The sequence below is a fragment of the Strix uralensis genome, chromosome 11 (genome assembly GCF_047716275.1).
Source record: "Strix uralensis isolate ZFMK-TIS-50842 chromosome 11, bStrUra1, whole genome shotgun sequence".
NCBI lineage: Eukaryota > Metazoa > Chordata > Aves > Strigiformes > Strigidae > Strix > Strix uralensis.
Window position 1 is genome coordinate 19,077,432 of NC_133982.1, and position 19,240 is coordinate 19,096,671.

At 55.8% G+C, this 19,240-nt stretch overlaps 2 protein-coding genes across 2 annotated transcripts; one reads left to right on the forward strand and one right to left on the reverse strand.

Moving 5' to 3' along the window:
* Positions 1–3,815: 3,815 nt before the first annotated feature.
* KIF7 (kinesin family member 7) lies at positions 3,816–15,961 on the reverse strand. Its single transcript, XM_074880013.1, has 19 exons — positions 15,876–15,961; positions 14,432–14,823; positions 12,803–13,003; positions 12,125–12,536; positions 10,839–11,370; positions 10,389–10,529; positions 10,016–10,243; positions 9,404–9,603; positions 9,006–9,112; positions 8,556–8,747; positions 8,027–8,229; positions 7,695–7,892; positions 7,317–7,442; positions 6,663–6,839; positions 6,161–6,376; positions 5,732–5,938; positions 5,146–5,344; positions 4,904–5,053; positions 3,816–4,684 (listed from the first exon to the last, which is right to left on the reverse strand). The coding sequence occupies exons 1-19, from the start codon at positions 15,959–15,961 to the stop codon at positions 4,302–4,304; spliced, it is 4,350 nt and encodes a 1,449-aa protein (XP_074736114.1). The 3' UTR covers positions 3,816–4,301.
* On the forward strand, positions 14,962–19,077 carry LOC141948133 (ras-related and estrogen-regulated growth inhibitor-like protein). Its single transcript, XM_074880199.1, has 4 exons — positions 14,962–16,113; positions 16,548–16,601; positions 17,033–17,109; positions 17,655–19,077. Exons 1-4 carry the CDS (start codon positions 15,960–15,962, stop codon positions 18,078–18,080), a joined length of 711 nt encoding a protein of 236 aa, XP_074736300.1. The 5' UTR covers positions 14,962–15,959; the 3' UTR covers positions 18,081–19,077.
* The last annotated feature ends 163 nt before the right edge of the window (positions 19,078–19,240 follow it).

Genomic DNA, 19,240 nt, shown 5'->3' on the forward strand with positions numbered 1-19,240 from the left:
CATGCCTGTAGGGCTGGGCTATGATCTTAGTGGCATCATGGAGATGTGGGGGGATGGCTCCTAGGACTGGAGCCTTGGAGTGGAAGGACACAGGCCCTTTAGGAAGGACAGGCAGGGGAGACTGAGCCAATGACCTGCTGGAGGGCACAGAGCTCTGCCTGAGGATGGATGACGAGCTGACCAAGAGCTTACGGGTCAGGATTAAAGGTGGGACTGGGACTGGAGATGTTATAGTGGGGGTCTGCTACAGGCCACCTGACCAGATAGAGGAGCAGCCTCACATTCACAAGTCCTGGTCCTCATGGGGGACTGCAACCACCCTGATATCCCTTGGAGGGGCAACACAGCAGGGGATAAGCAATCCAGGAGGTTCCCTGGAACATGCTGATGATAATTTCCTTCTTCAAGTGATAGAGGAGCCAACGAGGAGAGGTGCTGTGCTGGGCCTTGTTCTCACCAACAGGGAAGGGCTGAGAGGGAGCGTGAAGCTCAAGGGCAGCCTTGGCTGCAGTGACTGAATTGGTGGAGTTCCAAATCCTTAGGGCAGCAAGGAGGGTGCACAGCAAGCTCGCTACCCTGGATTTCAGGAGAGCAGACTTTGGCCTCTTTGGGAATCTGCTTGGGATAAAGACCTGGAGGGAAGAGAAAGCTGGTTATGTTTCAATTCATATTTAAGGATATTAAATGCCAATTAATATTCAAGGATCACCTCCTCCAAGCTCAGGAGCGATGCATCCCAACAAAGATTAAGCCAGGTAAGAACACCAGGAGGCCCGCCTGGATGAACAAGGAGCTCCTGGACAAACTCAGACAAAAAGGAAGTCACAGAGGGTGGAAGCAAGGACAGGCAGCCTGGGAGAAATACAGAGAAATTTCTGAGCAGCCAGGGATCAGGTTAGGAAGGTGAAAGCCCTGATAGAATTAAATCTGGGCAGGGACATCAAGGGCAACAAGAAAAGCTTCTATAGGTATGTCGATGATAAAAGAGAGACTAGGGAAAATGTGAGCCCTCTCCAGAAGGAAATGGGAGACCTGGTTACCCAGGATATGGAGAAGGCTGAGGTACTCAATGACTTTTTTTTGTCTCAGTCTTCACCAGCAAGTGCTCTGCCACACCGCCCAAGGTGCAGAAGGCAAAGGCAGAGACTGGGAGAATGAACTGCCCACTGTAGGAGAAGATCAGGTTCGAGACCATCCAAGGAACCTGAAGGTACACAAGTGCATGGGACCTGATGCGATGCATCCACGGGTCCTGAGGGAACTGGTGGGTGAAGTGGCTAAGCCACTATCCATCATATTTGAGAAGTTTTGGCAGTCCCACTGACTGGAAAAGGGGAAACATAACCCCCATTTTTAAAAAGGGAGAAAAAGATGACCCAGGGAACTACAGGCCAGTCAGTCTCACCTCTGTGCCCAGCAAGATCGTGGAGTGGATCCTCCTGGAAACTGCTGGGGCACATAGAAAATAAGAAGGTGATTGTTGACAGCCAGCATGGCTTCACTAAGGGCAAATCATGCCTGATGAGTTTGGTGGCCTTCTACAACAGTGTTGCAGTGTTTGTGGATGAGGGAAGAGCAACTGACATCATCTATTTGGACTTGTGTAGAACAGTGTCAAAAGCTTTGCACAACATCCTTGTCTCTAAACTGGAGACACATGGATTTGATGGAAGGACCACTCGGTGGATAAGGAATTGGCTGGATGGTCACACTCAGAGTTGTGGTCCACAGCTCAATGTCCAAGTGGACACCAGTGACAAATGGTGTTCCTCAGGGGTTGGTGTTGGGACTGGTGCTGTTTAACATCTTTGTTGGATACATGGACAGTGGGATTGAGTGCGCCCTCAGCAAGTTTGCCAACGACACCGAGCTGTGTGGAGGGAAGGGATGTGCCATGCAGAGGGACCTGGACAGGCTGGAGAGGTGGGCCCGGGCAAACCTCATGAAATTCAACAAGGGCAAGTGCAAGGTCCTGCACATGGGTCGGGGCAATCCCAAGCACAAATACAGGCTGGGCGAGGAGTGGATTGAGAGCAGCCCTGAGGAGAAGGACTTTGGGGTATTGGTGGATTCAAAACTGACTGTGAGGCAGCAATGTGTGCTCACAGCCTAGAAAACCAACCATATTCTGGGCTGCATCAAGAGCAGTGTGGCCAGCAGGTTGAGGGAGGGGATTCTCTCCCTCTACTCCACTCTTGTGAGATCCCACCTGCAGTGCTGTGTCCAGCTCTGGGGCTCCCAGCAGAAGGACACGGACCTGCTCGAGTGAGTCCAGAGGCGGCCATGAAGATGATCAGGGACTGGAGCACCTCCCCTGTGAGGACAGGCTGAGAGAGTTGGGGGTGTTCAGCCTGGAGAAGGCTCTGGGGAGACCTTATAGTGGCCTTCCAGTACTTAAAGGGGCTACAGGAAAGATGGGGAGGGACTCTGTCAGGGAGTGTAGGGATAGGATGAGGGGTAATGGTTTTAAACTGAGAGAGGGTAGATTTAGATCAGATATAAGGAAGAAATTCTTTCCTGTGAGGGTGGTGAAGCCCTGGAACAGGTTGCCCAGAGAAGCTGTGGCTGCCCCCTCCCTGGCAGTGTTCAAGGCCAGGTTGGACGGGGCTTTGGGCAACCTGGTCTGGTGGAAGGTGTCCCTGCCCATGGCAGGGGGTTGGAACTAGATGGTCTTTTAAGGTCCCTTCCAACCCGAACCATTCTGTGATTATCTTGGAAGGGCTGAGTTCTTCCTTTAGAATAGCAGTCTCTTTGTCCACGGCTGGGTGTCAGGGAAGTCACCCCGTTGTGTCTAGTGAAGAAGCAGAGGGCTATAAAGAGAGTGCGAGGTCATCCTAAAACCAGGCGTGGCAAGGCAGAGGTTTGCTACATGGCTTTAAGGGGCTAGATGGTATTGAATGGAATTTGTTTCCTAGAAACATTATTTGTTGCAGGAAAAGCTGTTTCCCTCTGCCAAGAAAGGAGGAATGGTGTGCTTACCAGTGATTGTTTTGCTTGTGGGAGAGGTGCACCTGCTTCAAGGATTGGCGTTGATACACAAGCATGGAGCTACAAGACTACTCCTTACTTCTGAGAAGGATGGATTCTTCTTTTCTCTGCTGAAATCTTTGTTTTCAACAGCAAAAAATAAAGGCTCCGGACTTAAATCTTGTGCAGCTCAGCCAGACCCAGAGCCCTCAGTAATGTCCGCCCTCAAAGCCACACCCCTAGAGACAAGATCAGTTATGTGGGAGGAAGATCAGGTGGTTCCTACTTCAGATGCTGACTTTCAACTTGGTGTATGTTAGTCCTCAAAGAGTAGTTGTGGTGGCTGTGCCCCTCATGGTTTCAGGTGGAAGCAGTGGCTTGCTTTTTCGGGCTAGGTAGCCAAGCTGCTGTTTTCCCCCATTGCCCTTCTTCAAGCAGGTACCTAGGCTTTAATTTCTTGTTCTGCCAGTTAAACTTATGTCCCCCTTCCTAAGGTAGATAGCTTAAGAAGTTGCAGGATTGTATTTGATCTCCCTTTTACATCCAGACTGGAAGTTTTCCTAAGAGTAAGAAAATGCTGCTTAAAGCAGCTTATAGGTTGGAGCAGAAAATGGTACTGAACCAGGGTTGCTTTTATCCTGGATGCTTCAGATAATTCTGCTGCTGTCTGGAGTTGCTTGTCCTGCAGCAACTCAATGTAGGAAGCCCATCAGCTCTGACTAAGCACTTACCAAGGAGGTACATTAAGGCAAAACTGTGACAGCAGCTGAGTTCCCATGCAGTGAGATTTAAATAGAACTCCTTACCCTACATACCTAAAGTGATGACTGGAGCCTCTGACAAGTGACTACTTCATAAAACTCACTCTGCTTTATTAGAAAAGTTACAGTAGAAATGTAAAAAAACAAAGTTACTACAAAAATCTATGTACAAGTTCTGCGGGAGTGCAGAGCATCTCCCTCTGAGGCTGCTAGGGCCAAGTAAGCCCCACAACAGAGGTTTCCAAACTGTAAACAAGTTTATAGTGTTACGAGGCCAGGGTGGAAGGTATTTATCTCCCAATTCCCAGTGTTTAACCTGCTGAGGGTGCAGGAGGAAAGGTGTCCAGTCAGCACTGTCTGGACTGGCAGCAATGTGGGGAACATTGGCTGGTGGTCTCACACCTTACATGCTTACTTGCCTTATGATGAAAAATCACGTCTTTTTCTTCCTCAGGCCTCTGAAATGTAACAGGTTTGTAGCCAGGCTGGCTTGAGGGGCAGGAAGGCTCTTAAGCTCATGTCGGCAATATCTGCTCCTCCCTGCCCTGTGCCAGGTAAGTGTTAAGCCTACATCTAGAGTGGGTTTTTCCTGACGTCGATCATTGCTGGGTGGTAAGGCACTGGGGTCGTGTTCAGGCTGGCTCTGCGCAGCTCTCGGCGGGGCTTGGAGGCAGGAGCGAGGCTCCGCGGCGGGTGCACCTCGTGAGGCTGCCCCGCTCTCAGCAAGTGCTCTGCATCCCTCTGCCGAAGGTCCCCGGGGCTGTCGCTGGGCAGGGACGAACGCCTCCACGTCGATGGCAAAGGGGCGTGCACCAGGTCTCTGCTCTCATCCCTCACCCGATGGCTTTCTTCAGCGACAGCCAGAGGCAGGGGCTGTTCCCCAAGGCTGGATTCCTCGCAGGTCCCGAGTGCTGGGGGAGCTCTGTCCCCAGCCCCGTGAAGGCCTCTCTCCATCCCTGCTCAGAAAGATTGGCAGTACTGTGAGATGAGTATCAGGATCTCTACTTCCCTTATCAAAATCAGGCCTGTAGAGCACTTGCTCGAGGCCAGCAATGACCTGCACCCACACTGCTCCTGACTCTGCTCCAAGCTCTCGCTGCCAGGGAAAGGAATTTAAACTCCCCTCCTTTTAACTTGGTAGGAACAGCAAAGCCCCAGCCTGGGTTTCCTCTCACCTTTGGTCTGTCCGGGATGGAGGTTCATGTTACTCAGCCTCTGGTTCAGCTCCTGATTTGCCCACATGTAACGGCTCAGCTCCTTTTCCAGCACCTGAATCCTTGCCTCGTACTGCAGCTTGCTGCTGGCCAGCCCCTCATCCATGTGCTCTGCAAGAAAAAACAAAGCCGTTTCAAGCTGCGAGCCCTGTGAAAGACGAAAGCAGTGCCACTGCTGGTTGTTTCAGGAGCTGGGTGGTTACCACGGTTCTGCTGGAGCAGTAACTGCATGTTCTGCTCGTGCTCCTTCTGCTGCAGGGTGAGCTGACGGTCCATCTCCAGGCGCTGGCGCTCCACAGCCGCCTCCAGCCAGTACACCAGCTGCTGCTGCTCCTCCAGCTGCATCTCCAGCTCCGAGAAGGCAATGTGCTGCCTGTGCTGATCCTCTCGCAGCGTCACCACCTGGCCAGGGCCCAAGAGCAAGAAACTTCTCAGCTCCTTCAGAGCCCGGAAGCTTTCCTGCACCACCAAGCCTGATCAAGTTAGTTTTTTGGTACAGTGTACAAAGGTTAGTAGTTTTGGGATGTCACAGCTGCCTCGCAGAGGGAAGAGCAATGTGTGGCTGCACTGACGTGGCAGAGCCACCACAGGGATCCATGCATCCTATGACTAGTTCAGCCTCTCTCCCAGGTGTTGGGACAGGTGGGGATCATGGTGCTGTGGTTTTGTGGCCTTATTTTACAGAGCAAAAGCACAGCAGGAGGCAGGCAGAAGGCTTGAGGCTGAGGAAAATGAGAGTTTGGTCAGATACCACAGTTCCCACCAGCATAGAGGGCAGTTGTCTCGCACCTTGTCAAAGTACTTGCAGAGCAGAGCTCGGGTCTCAGAGGAGGAGAGGTAGCTGAGCTTGGCCATGAGGTTCATCTCACACTGGGACAGCAGGCTGGCTGAGGCCCGCAGGACTCGTTGCCTGCATGTGATGGACTCGTTCTTGTACTCAATGGCTGCATCCAGAGCCTCGATTGCTTCGTCCAGCTGGAACAAGATCCGCTCTTCCTGCCAGGGCAGAGCTGCAGTTACTAGGGAGCAAAGGGTTCACTCTGTCTCACCCTGCCTTAACCTCCCTTGTCATCTCAATATTGCTGGCAAGAAGTTGGGATACCCACAGTTTGGAGACGTGGAGGAGCACCTGCTAACAACCCCATGCTCAGGTCTTTACTTCTCTCTTACTACCTCATGCTCCTGCAGGCAGAGCAGCCCAGCCCAAGAAAGAGGTACCTCTGGGGACAGCAGGGTGCCCTGGCGCAGCTTGTTGTCGAGCTCCAACCTCTGTTTGAGCAGCTGGTCCTTCTCCTGGCGCAGGTTGTTGATCTCCTGGCGGATCTGCTGCTGGTCGTGGGCGCTGCCATGGCGCAGCTGCCCGTTCTTCTCTGTCAGCTCCTTTTCCAGGTGCTCCAGGCGGCTGGACACACGCACTATGTCGTCTGTCAGGGCCTGCAGCAGAAGATGCTCAAGGGGATCTGCTCTAAAGGCAAGTCAGGCCCTCAGCCCCTTTCTACTTCCTCCGTAGGTCAAATGACCCCACACGCACACATAAGCCAAGGGCTATCAAACCAACTAGCTCAGAGGCACAGCATAAGCAGGCTCTTCTGTAGAGGCAGATTTCCTACCCACTTCACCCCGCAGCCCTTTGCCAGACCCAGGATGGCACCCAGGTCTTTAGCATCCCACCTCTGCTGGAAATCAAGCAAGAGGTTGAGGTGTCACAGTCCTGTCCTACCTGGCTGGAGCGCAGTCGTTTGCTCTCCAGACCATTTTTCTCCTGCAGCAGGGCTTCCTTTTTGGCCACAATAGCTTCCCGCTTCCTCAGCTCATCTTCCAGCTCATCCAGGGCCCGGCGCTGCTCGAGAACTTTATCCATCTCCATGTCCAGCCACTTCTTCTGTTCCTCAATTTTCTGATGGAAGGAGAGGCAAAGGGCATGTGCGTACGGACAGCAGTAGCAACGCCCAGGACTGCTGGACTGAAGGGCAGGGGGGTTGAGAGTCTCAATTCCATCTCTGCTAACCCCTGTAGCTCAGACTTCCCTAGTTTTATCCTTCCAGCTCCTCCAAGGGGCAGAGCTAAGCTCAAACCCCAGCTGCTGAGGAGTCCTTGGGGGTCACCTATCACCCTTCTGCTACCAGACAAGATTTCACAGCTTCTTTACCAATGCTAGTATTTAGAAGGGATCTTGGTCCTGGGGATAAGACAAGATCTAAGTCCTCTGCTACTAGATGCAAGTGACATTATGGACTGTCCTCCTCAAGGGCAGGATGAGCTATGTCCCATCTCGAGCTGAGGTCCCTGTTTCCAGATCTCCCCTGTCAGCCTGCAGTCTGCCAAGCAGTCCCCTTCGAACAGGAAAGAAGCGGCAGGCTTGCTCTGCCTGTACCTGCTGCTGCTCCAGGCTGATCACAGAGCCGTTGCTGCCGCTCCGCCGCTTCCTCTGGAAAGCCGCAATTTCCTCTGTTTTGATGCGCAGGATTTTCTGGTGCTGCTCGTGCTTCAATTCCAATTCCTGTGTGGGAAAGAGCAGCTGTGAGCATTGAGGGGGTGGAAGCTGTTTACCCTACAGCCAGGGGCTGAGGGACAGGTTATGTTCTCTGCTAGCTCTTTGGATACTCTTAAAAATCTCTCTCCATCTCCATGCTCTCCAAGACAATCACAGGCCCCGTCAGAGCCACCCTGGCCTGCCCAGCAGCTTGCAGAGCGCACCCATTGTCACCCTCGCGCACCCCGCAGTAGCACAGCTGCTCCTGCCTGCTCCTACCTTGACTCGGTGCTGCCGCTTATTCACCTCCGTCTCCAGCCGCCGTTTCTGCTCGCTCTCCTCCCGCAGCCGGCGCTGCAGCTGGCCCTGCTGCCGCCGCATCAGCTGGATGTTCCTCTCCAGCTCCTGTACCCGCTTCTCGCTCTGGGCCGAGAGTGACACCAGCCTCTCCGTCGCCTGCTTCTTCTTGCACAGAACCTGCCGGAGGATGAAAGCTGCCCTTGGGCTCTGCGTCTTCCCCGGGCTCTGCGTCTTCCCCGTGCCCTTTGCGGAGATGCCCCCAACTCCACCCCTGCCCACCCCCCCGAGGGAGCAGAGCCCTTCCCACTCACCCGTGCCTTGCTCTGCGCGGCCGCCACGCGTGTGCGGTACTCCTGCAGCTTGCACTTCTCCCCAGGGTCCCACGGCTCCTTGGCCTCCAGCTCCTGGAGCTGCTTCTGGCTGTCGCTCAGCTCTGCCCGCACTTGCTCTGCCTCTTGCTCCAGCTCGCTGATCTTCTGGCAGTACTGCCTGTTCAGAGCCTGGGCGTCCTTGCCTGTAACACACCCCCTCTGCTGTGACCTCCACGCTCCCTTCCCTCACAGCTGAGGGATAGACCTTTCCTCTCTCTCCCCAAGTATTTCTGGCTATAGAGACTGAATGCTTCCTTTCCCTCAGCTACTCCAGGGAAGGGAGAAACCAATGGGAAGGGTCTCAGTCAGCCAGAGGGATGCAGAAACAGGGCTCTGCTGCTTATAGGAGAAGGGACTGAGCACTAGCAACACAGGGAGGGAAGGTGAGCATGGGAGTAGAGACCAAGCATCATGACTAGGAGGGGATTTCATGGGGAATGGGTGCATATTCCCACCAGCAGCTCTGCACCTGTCTTAATGAGCTCTGTGATCAGCTCCTCCTTCATGCGGATGTTGATTGCCAGCTCTCGGATCTTCTGCTGTGCTTGCACCAGCCTCCACTCGGAGTCCTTCCCTGGCAGACGCTCCCAGGGACCAAGCAGCGGCTCCCGCCTCCTACAGACTTCTGCAACAGATTCCCAGGTAAGGAAGGCCTTTGCAGCTGGGTGACAGAAGGACAATCTGATCTCCGATCTGTACCTAAGATCTGGCACAGCATTGCCCAGAGTCACCCACAGCTTCCACCAAAGCATGCAGCGCTTGATGGACCCCAGCAGTTCTAGTTTCTCCTTAACAAAAGCAGCTAGACTGTCATCTCCATTTTTGTCATCTAGGCTCATCCAGGTGGGACATCAACAACACCCAGCGAAGCACCGCCAGCCCGAGGAAGACTGTCCAACAATCTACAGTTGCTACTTGCCTTTTGACACCTCCAGCTGCTCCTCCTGAATCAAGTGGGCACTGCCTCCGCTCAGCTCCTCGCTCAACTTGCAAATCTCTTTCTTGGTCCAGCTTTGGATCCCGTTTCTAGAAGGAACAGCAAATTCATCAGTTGGGTCTGGGCACTGCTAGAGCTGTTCCCAGTAAGGGAACAGTTCCCTCATGATCCACAGGCTTCAGAAAGAGATAGAAACTAGCTGTGCTCAGGAAAGATGGTAATTAGCTCCCCAGCAAGCAGGCAGCTGTCTCGGCAAAATCACTGACCCCAGAGGCAGCATTTGCTTCTACATCCTACGTGAGAGCTGAGCTGCAGAGGTGGGACAGTCAGGTCACACAACTGCCAGGGCACTGCACAGTGCTGGGACAGCCTCAACTCACCGGCGCTGGGACAAGGACCGTTTCTGTTCCCCCTCCTCCTCCTCTCCCGAGGACACCTCTGATGGCTTCTCCGAATCCTGGCTGAGCTCCCTCCTCAGTGCCGCATCTGTGATCTCTGGATTGCTGGTCAGGCACTGTGCATGGTTCAGGTGCCAGCCTGCCAGGTCCTCCTCCTGGAAGGAGGGGTTGCTGTCGAGCTGCTGGGTAGAGAATCGGAAAGAGAGGAAACATGCTGTGTGAGGGCCAGTGTTAGAAAAAGCAGCTCTCAGCTGGGCATCACTGCTAGACACAAAGAAGAGCAACAAGAGTTGAGTGTATTTTCAGAACTGGTGTGTTGCTAGACCCAGCTGCCTGCCCTCCTGCCTTCTGGGGCTCAGGTGCTGAGCAAATCTGGGACGTGCCCGTAACATCAAAGTAAAAGCCTCAGTTTTGAAGCTGGGCTGTTTTTGCCAGAGTTGTGAAACTCTTTGGATGTGAACACTGAGCACAGTCCTCTGGATTATGCCTCTGACAAGATTTATGTTCAACAGCAGGGCAAAAGGAGCTCCTACAGTGGAGGGCACCCAAGCGAAAAGGCAGCGGTTCCTCAATGGCACAGACTTGTGCCCTCACCTTCCTGCAAAGGGCTCTTCCACTCTGCTCAGTGGGAAGGAGCCCTGGGGAAACCCCACGGAGGCCATGGGTCGGGGCAGCATCCAGTGGGGCCGTGTGAGGTCTCTGGCTGGCAGTCACCAGGTGGAGGTTTTCCAGCAGTCCTGGCACACACAGGTTTGGCATTGCCATCTCCAAGCGCACGTGCAGCTCTGAGATCTTATCCTGCTGTTCCTGCAGCTTGTCGCTCTAGGAAGCAACGAGAAAAACGTGGTTATGTACATGTGGATCCCAGACCTGCAGCAGAGGAACCCGAAAGCTGGGCTGCGCTCTCCTGGGGAGGAAGGGGAGGAGTGGGGCAGGTCCCTATAAAGAAAGCACAGCCCAGAAGTACCTGCAGCTTATACTGCTCCATGGCATCCTCCAGGGCAGCCAGGAAATCACGGTTCTCCTCCTCCAGACGCTCTACTTGTCTCTGCAGTTTGGCCACCTGCTCGTCTTTGTTGGACTCACACGTCTTCTCAGTGTTCACCTGCTGCCCAAAATGTAAGAGAGGCAGCATCAGCACGTACCTTTGTCCTTCCCTTCCCATGCTGGATTCTGCAAGGACATAGCAGCTCTGCAGACCCAGATTTTTCCTGCAGAATAGATCTCTTGGCCGCAGCTGAATCCAACCTCTCCCTGCCTGCTCTGAGGACCACATCATTCTGCCTCCCTACAGCCCCTTGGCTGCATTGCTTCTCCCTTCCCTCTCCTGACCCCTTCATCATGCCGTGCTGAGGCTGCTGTACTCAGCGGCCATCAGATGAACCCCACCTCAGAGCTAAACCACCCCAACCGTTACCTGGGCTTTTGCCAGCTTTGAGCCTTGTGCCTCGGGGCTCTGGTCTTCCGCGGAGGTGCTCTCGATGCCACTATCCAGCCCGGCTGAGGTCAGCTCACTCCTCTCACTCTCTACTGCACACAACCATTCCTTAACCCGCAGGATCTGCTCCACTGTCAGGTTACTGTCCTCCTGCAGCTCCATCAGCAGCCGGTACGCAGCGTCGGTGCAGGTCCGGTAATGTGCACACTCTGCCAGCAGCCGAGCCGTGGGGTCCGGCGCGCATCGTTTGGCGGTGGCCGAGCGGTTGATGATACGGGTCTCGGAGCGGTGCCGCTGTTCCAGTGCCTTCTGCAGGTTCTTTATCTGCAGGTGAAGCTCTTCGACGTGCTCGGTCTCCTTGCGGCAGTTCACCACGGCTTTGTTCTGGATGTTTTGAGCCCGGCTGGCATAATTCAGTGTGTTGAGGCTCTCATCGAAGTCAGAAGAAGATGGGCTGACACAGGCTATCATCACAGTCTGGGCATTCCCCCCCAGAGAGTCTTTCAGGATCCTAGGGAAGAGCATAGTGATTAAAATAGCTGAAATACAAAATCATGCAGGAACCAGTGGGTTTCCAAACCTTTTCAGAGGTTAAGCCCAAGGAAAACAATATTATTGCTCAGTGGCAGGTTCAACACAAGTGAAGTGAGCAGAATCATTAAGCAGAGGAATAACAGTTTGCACTGTGGCAAGTTTTCATCCGAATAATTCCTGAGGCTGGGAGCTCCCCAACTCTGTCATCATTGCTAGGCTCGTGCTGCACAGGAGCCTGTTGGACATTGCAAAGGCCACCTGCTCGAGGTAAAAACTAACTGCAGACCATCAAACAAGCCTACTGGAACCATTTTTTATTCACTGCCAGGCAGGATGGTCAGGATAACCCATGGTGACACCCCATCTCAGCTTCAGCAGCATGACTTATGCAAGCCTCATCTTCTGCAGCGCTGCAATGAGCTAGTCCGTTATTTCTATCCTGGCCTCATTGCTCCTCAAACTTCCCTACATGAAAACCTGCACAGAGGGTAGACCTGTAAACTGCTGTGAGGCACAGCAGGTCAGCTGGCCCTGTACCATCAAGCGGTTGGTCTGAGAGCCCTGGTGTGAGAGCAGAAGGAACAACTGGCCCTGCAAGCTCCTCTCAGCTAGCCTGGGGACTCTGCCACCAAACCTGGCAGGCCAGGCATGGGAAAGGCAGGGAGAGGCATCACCTCCCTCCTGCTGGGCCAAGAGCCCCTGACAAATGGGGGTCCCAGTCCCAGCTGTACCTGGTGATTTTGGAGTCCCTGTAGGGGATATGGCTGCTCTTCCTCCGCGGGTCTCCCAAGGCACTAATGACGTTGCCCAAGGCCAGGAGGCCACTGTTGATCTGGATACTCTCCTTCAGCCTCTCGCCCGTGTTTCCCGTCTTCACAATTCGCTCTGAGCCCGCCAGGTCCACAAAGTGAAACTTGGAAACCAGGACCTGGCCCGAGGCGGGGACAGAAGGGGGGTGGCGGTGCAGGGGGAGGCGGCCGGCCCCGCGCCGCTGTTCCATGGTCACTGTGAAGATGGTGTGCGAGCGGCTCGACTGCCTGTTGACGTGGGTAGCTCCCGTGTGCTTGGCTGTGTTCCCCATCTCCAGCAGGCTCAGCACCTCGTCCAGCCCTTCCACCTCTGACTCCTTCACACCGCAGAGCACTGCAACAGCAAACAGAGCTGTGGTTGGGAGGGACAGGCTGCCCGAGGACACACCTGCTCTGCACAGCCTGGTGCTGTCACCCTGCCCGTACCGTGCCACGCACAGACCGGCTTTCCACACCGAACAGGACTAAGCACAGCAATCTGCTGCAGGAGAGCAATGCCAGGATGGAGGGAGAAGACCTGGCTCTGCATTCAGGGATAGATAACCCAACCCTGGCCTTGGGCATGGGGAGAAAAGGGAGCCTGTGCGCAGCCACACATACCAATGTTCCCCTTGTCATCCTCCCGGATCTGGATGTCTTTGCTGGCTGTATCCACCTGCAGCAAGTCCCGAAACTCCTCCTTGTACACCTCCAGGTAGGACACTCGGACCGTGTAGTCGATCAGGTCATTCTCGTCGATGAGCCTGAAGGTTTCGGCCATGGCTCGTGGGATGATGCCCTGCTCGTCTTCATTGATGGAAGCTGGCAGAAAGATGCATGTGGTCATGGGCAGCGAATGCCCGGGGAGCCTGTACTGGCCAGGAGCCTGCCTGCAGCACACAGGTCAGCTGGAAAGGAGCAGCCTCACAGTGCTCCCACAGCCCTCCCACAGCTCAGCCCTCAAGCCCGGATTAAACACCCCTCTGAGTGCTTTTAAGCCACAGGACCTTGGGGCAAATCCTGTCACACTGCTGTGCTGGATTCCAGCAAAGTTGCTTCTTGTTTCCAGTCCTTCCTCAAGAAGGAAAAGGCACATTAGCGTTTCAGCAGGTAGCAAACACCACGCCTGCAGCTCCTGTATACTGTCCTTTGAAGCCAGCAAAACTCCACAACCTTTTCCAGCTCCAAGAAAGGTTTTTTTTGTGCTTGCAGCCTGCTTGTATCTGGCCACAGCAGTCTGCTGTCTGTACTTTAAATGGTTTTGCTTTTTTTTCCACAGCTGTGTAAAAGGGCCATACTCAAATGTGGTACAACCATAGCCTGAACTGGGAAACTGCAAACAGAGGTAGATTGAAGGTATGGAAACAATTTAGTGTTTACTAACTATGCAATTAACTAAACATGACTGAAACATTCACAGTGCATTCTCTGCAACATATCATAATACCATAAAACCAGCACTTACAGGAGAGAAAGGTTTCCTCTTTCCCCCTTTCCTTCACATAAACAAACTAACAGGATTAACCCTTCCAAACCTCCCTGTCCTTAGGGCTTATTTCAGGGCAAAGCTGATATAGATCCAAGCCAGCTGAAGGTAGCGGTGCTTTAGGAAGATCACCACCACCTCCAGACCAGACATGGTCCTCTCCCTTGTCCTGCAGTGGTAGAGGAGAAAATCTACACACTGTGATCTCTGAGAAGGTGTTGTCCATGGTGGGGGGGTGGTTACAGCAGTGTGGGTGGAGGGGAGGAAAGGCTGTTGGGGTGGGCAGGATGGGGACGGGCGGTGGTTGGGTTGGTGGGGTTGGGCGAGGGGTGCTGGTAGGGTCAAGGGGGGGCGTTGGGTGGAAGGATTGGTTGGGATGGTGATGCTGGAAGTGATGGAGCTGGTGGTGTTGGAAGTGATGGAGATGGTGATGTTGGATGTGATGGAGATGGTGGTGCTGGAGGTGATGGAGCTGGTGGTGTTGGAAGTGATTGAGATGGTGATGTTGGATGTGATTGAGATGGTGGTGTTGGAAGTGATGGAGCTGGTGTTTGTGGGTTTGGGTGGAGAGAGCAAAGCTGACAGACGGGTGGGGATGGCGGCACGGGTGAGGGTGGTGGGCTGGGAGGGATGGCCGCGGCGGTGGCCGGGGAGGGAGGGCGGGAGGGGGCGGTGCGGCACCGGCGGGCACAGCGGAGGCCGGCGAGAGCCGCCGGTGCTGGCGGGGTGCCGGGCACGGCGCTGCCGCGCACGCCGCGACTCACCGACGCTGGCCTCGCCGATGGTGTAGGTCTTGCCGGAGCCGGTCTGCCCGTAGGCGAAGACGGTGGCGTTGAAGCCGCGGAAGAAGGCCCGCAGCAGCGGCTGGACGCAGGCCCGGTACACGGCCGCCTGCCCCGCCGCCTCGGGCAGCACGGCGGCGAAGCGGAAGCGGCGGCGGCGGCCCAGCGCCACCTCCCCGGTGGCGGCGTCGCCCCGCAGGCAGGGCCGGTGCCCCCGCAGCGCCTCCCGGGGCAGCAGCGGCCGCACCCGCACCGCCACCCGCACCGCCGCCCCCTCCGCCGCCGCCATGGCGGGGCCGCCGCGGGCAGCGGGAGGGGCCCGGCCCGCCCCGGCGCGCCGAGATGGCGTCAGGCGGCTCCGCCCGGCGCCGCGGCTGGCGGGGAGGGGGAGCGGGGAGCGGGGTGTCGGTGCTCGGCCCTCGGGCAGAAAGGCAACAGCCCCGGAGAGAGGGAGCGGGCGGGGGGCCGGGCTGGGCTGGGGTGGCGTGGGGAGGGGGGCTCGGGGGGCTGCGCGGCAGGTCGGGGGGTCCCGAGACGCTCCATCGCTCGTGAGACGCTCCGCCACTCACAGGAGACTCCATCTCTCCTGAGATGCTCCGTCACTCGTGAGATGCTCCATCAGTTGTGAAACAACACTTCATCACTCTTGAGATGCTCCACCACTCGTGAGACAGTGCTCCACCGCTTGTGAGGTGCTCCAACCACTTCTGAGATGCTCCACCACTTGTGAAACAACACTCTGCCACTCATGACATGCTCCATCACTTCTGAGACAACACTTCATCACTCTTGAGATGCTCCACCACTCGTGAGACAATGCTGCACCACTTGTGAGATGCTCCATCACTCACAAGAGACTCCATCTCTCCTGAGGTGCTCCATCACTTGTGAGACAATGCTCCACCACTTGTGAAACGGTCCATCACTTGTGAGACAATGCTCCACTGCTTGTGAGGTGCTTCAACCACTTCTGAGATGCTCCACCACTTGCGAAACAACACTCCACCACTAGTGAGATGCTCCATCACTCTCAAGAGACTCCATCTCTCCTGAGATGCTCCATTGCTTGCAAGACAATGCTCCACCACTTGTGAAACGACGCTTTGTCACTCACGAGACACTCCACTACTCCTCTGAGGCATTCCCACGATCGCCGTGGGGAAGGGCCAAGGGGCTACGTGGCCCTGCCAAGGGACAACGTGCTTGAGGTGCAGGTGTGGGCAGCCTCCTGGGGTGTGCTTTGAGGAGCTGCTGGTTCAGACAGCTGGTGCTTCCCAGCCACCTGCCGCGCTGGGGGCTGGCAGGGCCAGCTCTGGGCACTGATGTATGTTTGGGACGATCTGAGCAATAACAAAGCTTTTCATCTGGCCGCCTGCAGTTCCCGCTGCACCGCCCCTGCGGCTGCGGGGAGGGGTATGGCCCTCACGGGTCCCCTGGGTGCCGTGGGAAGCGCTGGCTCCTTGGCTGCGTGGAGAGGAGTCGCACACGGCGCTGGGACCGCCGGCGAGGCATGGCCACGCTCGGCATGGGGCTCCGGCTCCCGCTGCGCCGCAGCGCCAGCTTCACCCCTGACCACCCTGCCCTCATGGAGGTGCCTGGCCCCGCTGCCCTGAAGATGGAAGCAAACGTCCTCGTTATGGGAGCGGACAATGTGGGGAAATCAGGTAAGAACCCATGGTGAGCTGGGAGCAGGGAGTTCCCAGGCAGGGAGACCCATTTCTGCCCCCCAAAAAAGGCTGAAAACGGCAGCAGCATTTGGAGAACAGGCTGTGGAGAGCAGCCCTGTGGAGCAAGCTGGTGAGATGGGGCTGAGCTTTTGGGTGCGGCCGTGATTTGAGTTGGGGAAGCTGAGCACAACCTTGTAGGCAGCGGGCGAGCAACCGGGGAAGGTATTTTCCGCTGAGCTGGAGTTTGCTGATGCTCTGGTTCACACTGTGCCTCTGCTCCTCTCACAGACCTGCTGGTGGCTGGGAGAAAGCCAGAGGTTGTTCCTGCTGGTGGGAGTTTACAGGGGGATGGTGCCTGACTCTGCTCTGGATTTAAAAAGGAAAATCCTTCAGGTTTAGGGTTATTCTGATTCTTATCCTTGCCTCTGCAGCTCTGACTGTGCGTTTCCTGACCCGGCGCTTTATTGGGGAGTATGGAGACATGGGTGAGTTCCTGTTGGGGACTGGGGTCAGGAGGCGAGCCTACTTCAGCCCATGGGATTTCATTGCTTCCCATCCTCTCCTGCTTTTCTCCAGAGCCTTTTGTCTGCTCCTGGGGGGCTCGATGGTTGTATTTGTTCAGTGACCCATCTCTTTGCTCCAGAACTGCTTCTCTGGGGTGCAAAAGGTCCTGGGTGGCAGCTGGTGGCACCAGCGTGCCCGGACTGAACGCTGAGGTGGAGGCAGGCTGGGGCACTCACAGCTGGAAGGGCACCGTGCTCCATGTGCTTGTTGCTGTATGAAAAGAGCCCCTGGACCTTGCCGTGTGGAGCACAGTCTCCCAGGGTGGACGTGACAGGCTTGTCCCCAGGAGGAGACCTGGGTTGAAGGAGCTGTCTCCTGGGTCCATGAAGATAATGATTTTTTTTTTTGGCAGAATTCATCTACAGCCACAACTTGACCGTGGATGGCCGAGAGATTCTCTTCCACATCTGGGACGTCCCCAATTCCCAGGTGAGAGGGCTCTGCTCCTGTCACCTGTTTTCACCCCAGGGACAAAAAAACCTCTACTAAAAGCCACCAGTGGGGAACCACAGACTGGGAGCTCCAGCTGAGCAAAGCTCTCCTGTCCAATGGTCTGTAGCCAACCGAACCCTTCTGGCCTGCAGAGCAGAGGGCAGCAGCATTGCTGGCAGGGTGGCAATAGTCAGGGGTGTTAGAGCTGAAGCACGAATATTACCAGCCCCAACAGAGCACAGGACTGTGCTAACTAAGTGGCAGTCCTGCTCTGAGGCCACCACGCTGTTATCACCTACAGCCTGCAGTGCTTGCCAGCTGGGTGATAAGGTGAGGACTGTGATGTTGAAGCCTGGATCGTGTCCCCCTGGTGAGGTCTGCCGGGTGCTGCTCTGCCTTCCTCAGTGCTTCTCTTTCTGCCCTTTTGCTACTTGCTAGCTGTCCCTGTCCCGACGGGCTCAGGGTTGCTGCACCCTGTGCTAGCAGGCTGGTGCGGAGGGAGGGAGCTGCATAAAACAACCTTTCCTTTTCCCTTTCCCCAGGAGCAGGCAGAGGAGGGCTCCTCGGAGGAGAAGCGAATCCAGTGGGCAGACAGCTTTGTCCTGGTCTACAGCATCTGCGACCGTGCCAGCTTCAACATCCTGCCCCTCAAAATCCAGTTCATCAAGGCAGCCAAGGAGGGACAGAGCCAGGAGAAGGTGCCCATCGTCATTGTGGGCAACAAACGGGACCTGCACCACCAACGGGAGGTGTCCAGCGAGGAGGGTCGGCTCCTGGCCCTCTCTTTAGACTGTGGATTCTACGAGGTCTCTGCAGCCGAGGCTTATCACGGGGCCCTCATGGTCTTCCATGGACTGGCTGAGCGCATCCCTGACCACAAACTAGCACTGAAAAAGGGTACGGGGATCCGTGGCATCGTCAAGACCATGTCAGCTGTGTTTGCCCGTAAGCGAACAGACTCCCTCTGAGCTACGGTGTGGGTGTGGCTTCTTTCTGTGCTGTCCGGCTGGATTAAGCCTCCTCCCTTGGTGCCCGTGGAGATGGCCTGTGTTCTTCTCCTCACTGTTCTCCTCATGTTGGGGTCTGGGTGTCCTACCGTACCCAGCCAGCGTAGCCGAGGACTGTAGTGCCTTCCTCTTGACTCTGTGATGGGGCAGAGTCTCTACCCTTTGCTGTACCACCTTTTTAGCTGCCTCCTGCTTTCTCTCTCCATCCTCCAACACTGGAAACCACCAGGTGATTTTGCCACTCCTCCAAGCAGCATCATCCCCAGCTCCTTTGGCCGGAGCTGCCTGGGCTGTTGGTGGGCAGGGAGGAGATGCTGCTTCTGCACATCTGCCCGGCTCCCTGTCCCCCTGCTCAAACCCTGGATCCTTATTCCTGTTTAATGCTCATCAGGGTCCTCTTGGGTAACCCTGGAGCACCCATGAGCTGGCAAGGTGGGGACTTCTCCTCCAGGGAGCCACTGGCAGTTCCCATGTGTGCATCACCGAATCAGAGTGTCCAGAGCCTGTGGCACCAGCCAACCCCAGAGGACCTCGGTGAGGGCTGATGCCTCCCATCCCACCCGCCTTACTTTTGAACCATCCTGCTCGTGGTCCTCTCTCCCACAGCCTTTCAGCAATTGCAGCCGTTTCCCTTGTGCGAGAGGCATATGGGCTCTGCCTGGGAAAAACCAGGCGTGTGGCTCATTCCCAGGATTGCACTGTGTGCCTTTCCAAGCTGCTCCTTCCGCAAGGCTGCGTGTCCCCGGGGAGGAAAGGAGGTGGGGAAAGGGATTGCGGGCTCATCGCTGAACGCTTCTGCTGCCGGGAGGTTTTTTCCCTGCCTCTCCCCAAACCCTTCCCCTTGTGCGCCTGGGAAAGCAGTGTGTTGGAAGAGAGTTTGTGTGTGCGGTACAGACAGTGATTTCTCTGCTGTGTTCTTCTGGAAATGCAATAAATCATCTTTGGCAGGAAGCCCCCAGCTCCTTTGGGCTGTGCATTTGTACTTGGGGCATGGGAGGAGACATGTACTGTGCTGGGCATGAGCCCTGCGGCAGCAATTCAGGGATGAGTTTCCCATACCCCCTCCCTCGGCCCTGGGCTGGGTGTCTCGCCCCACTCTGCTCCCTCGTTTTGGTGGCTCG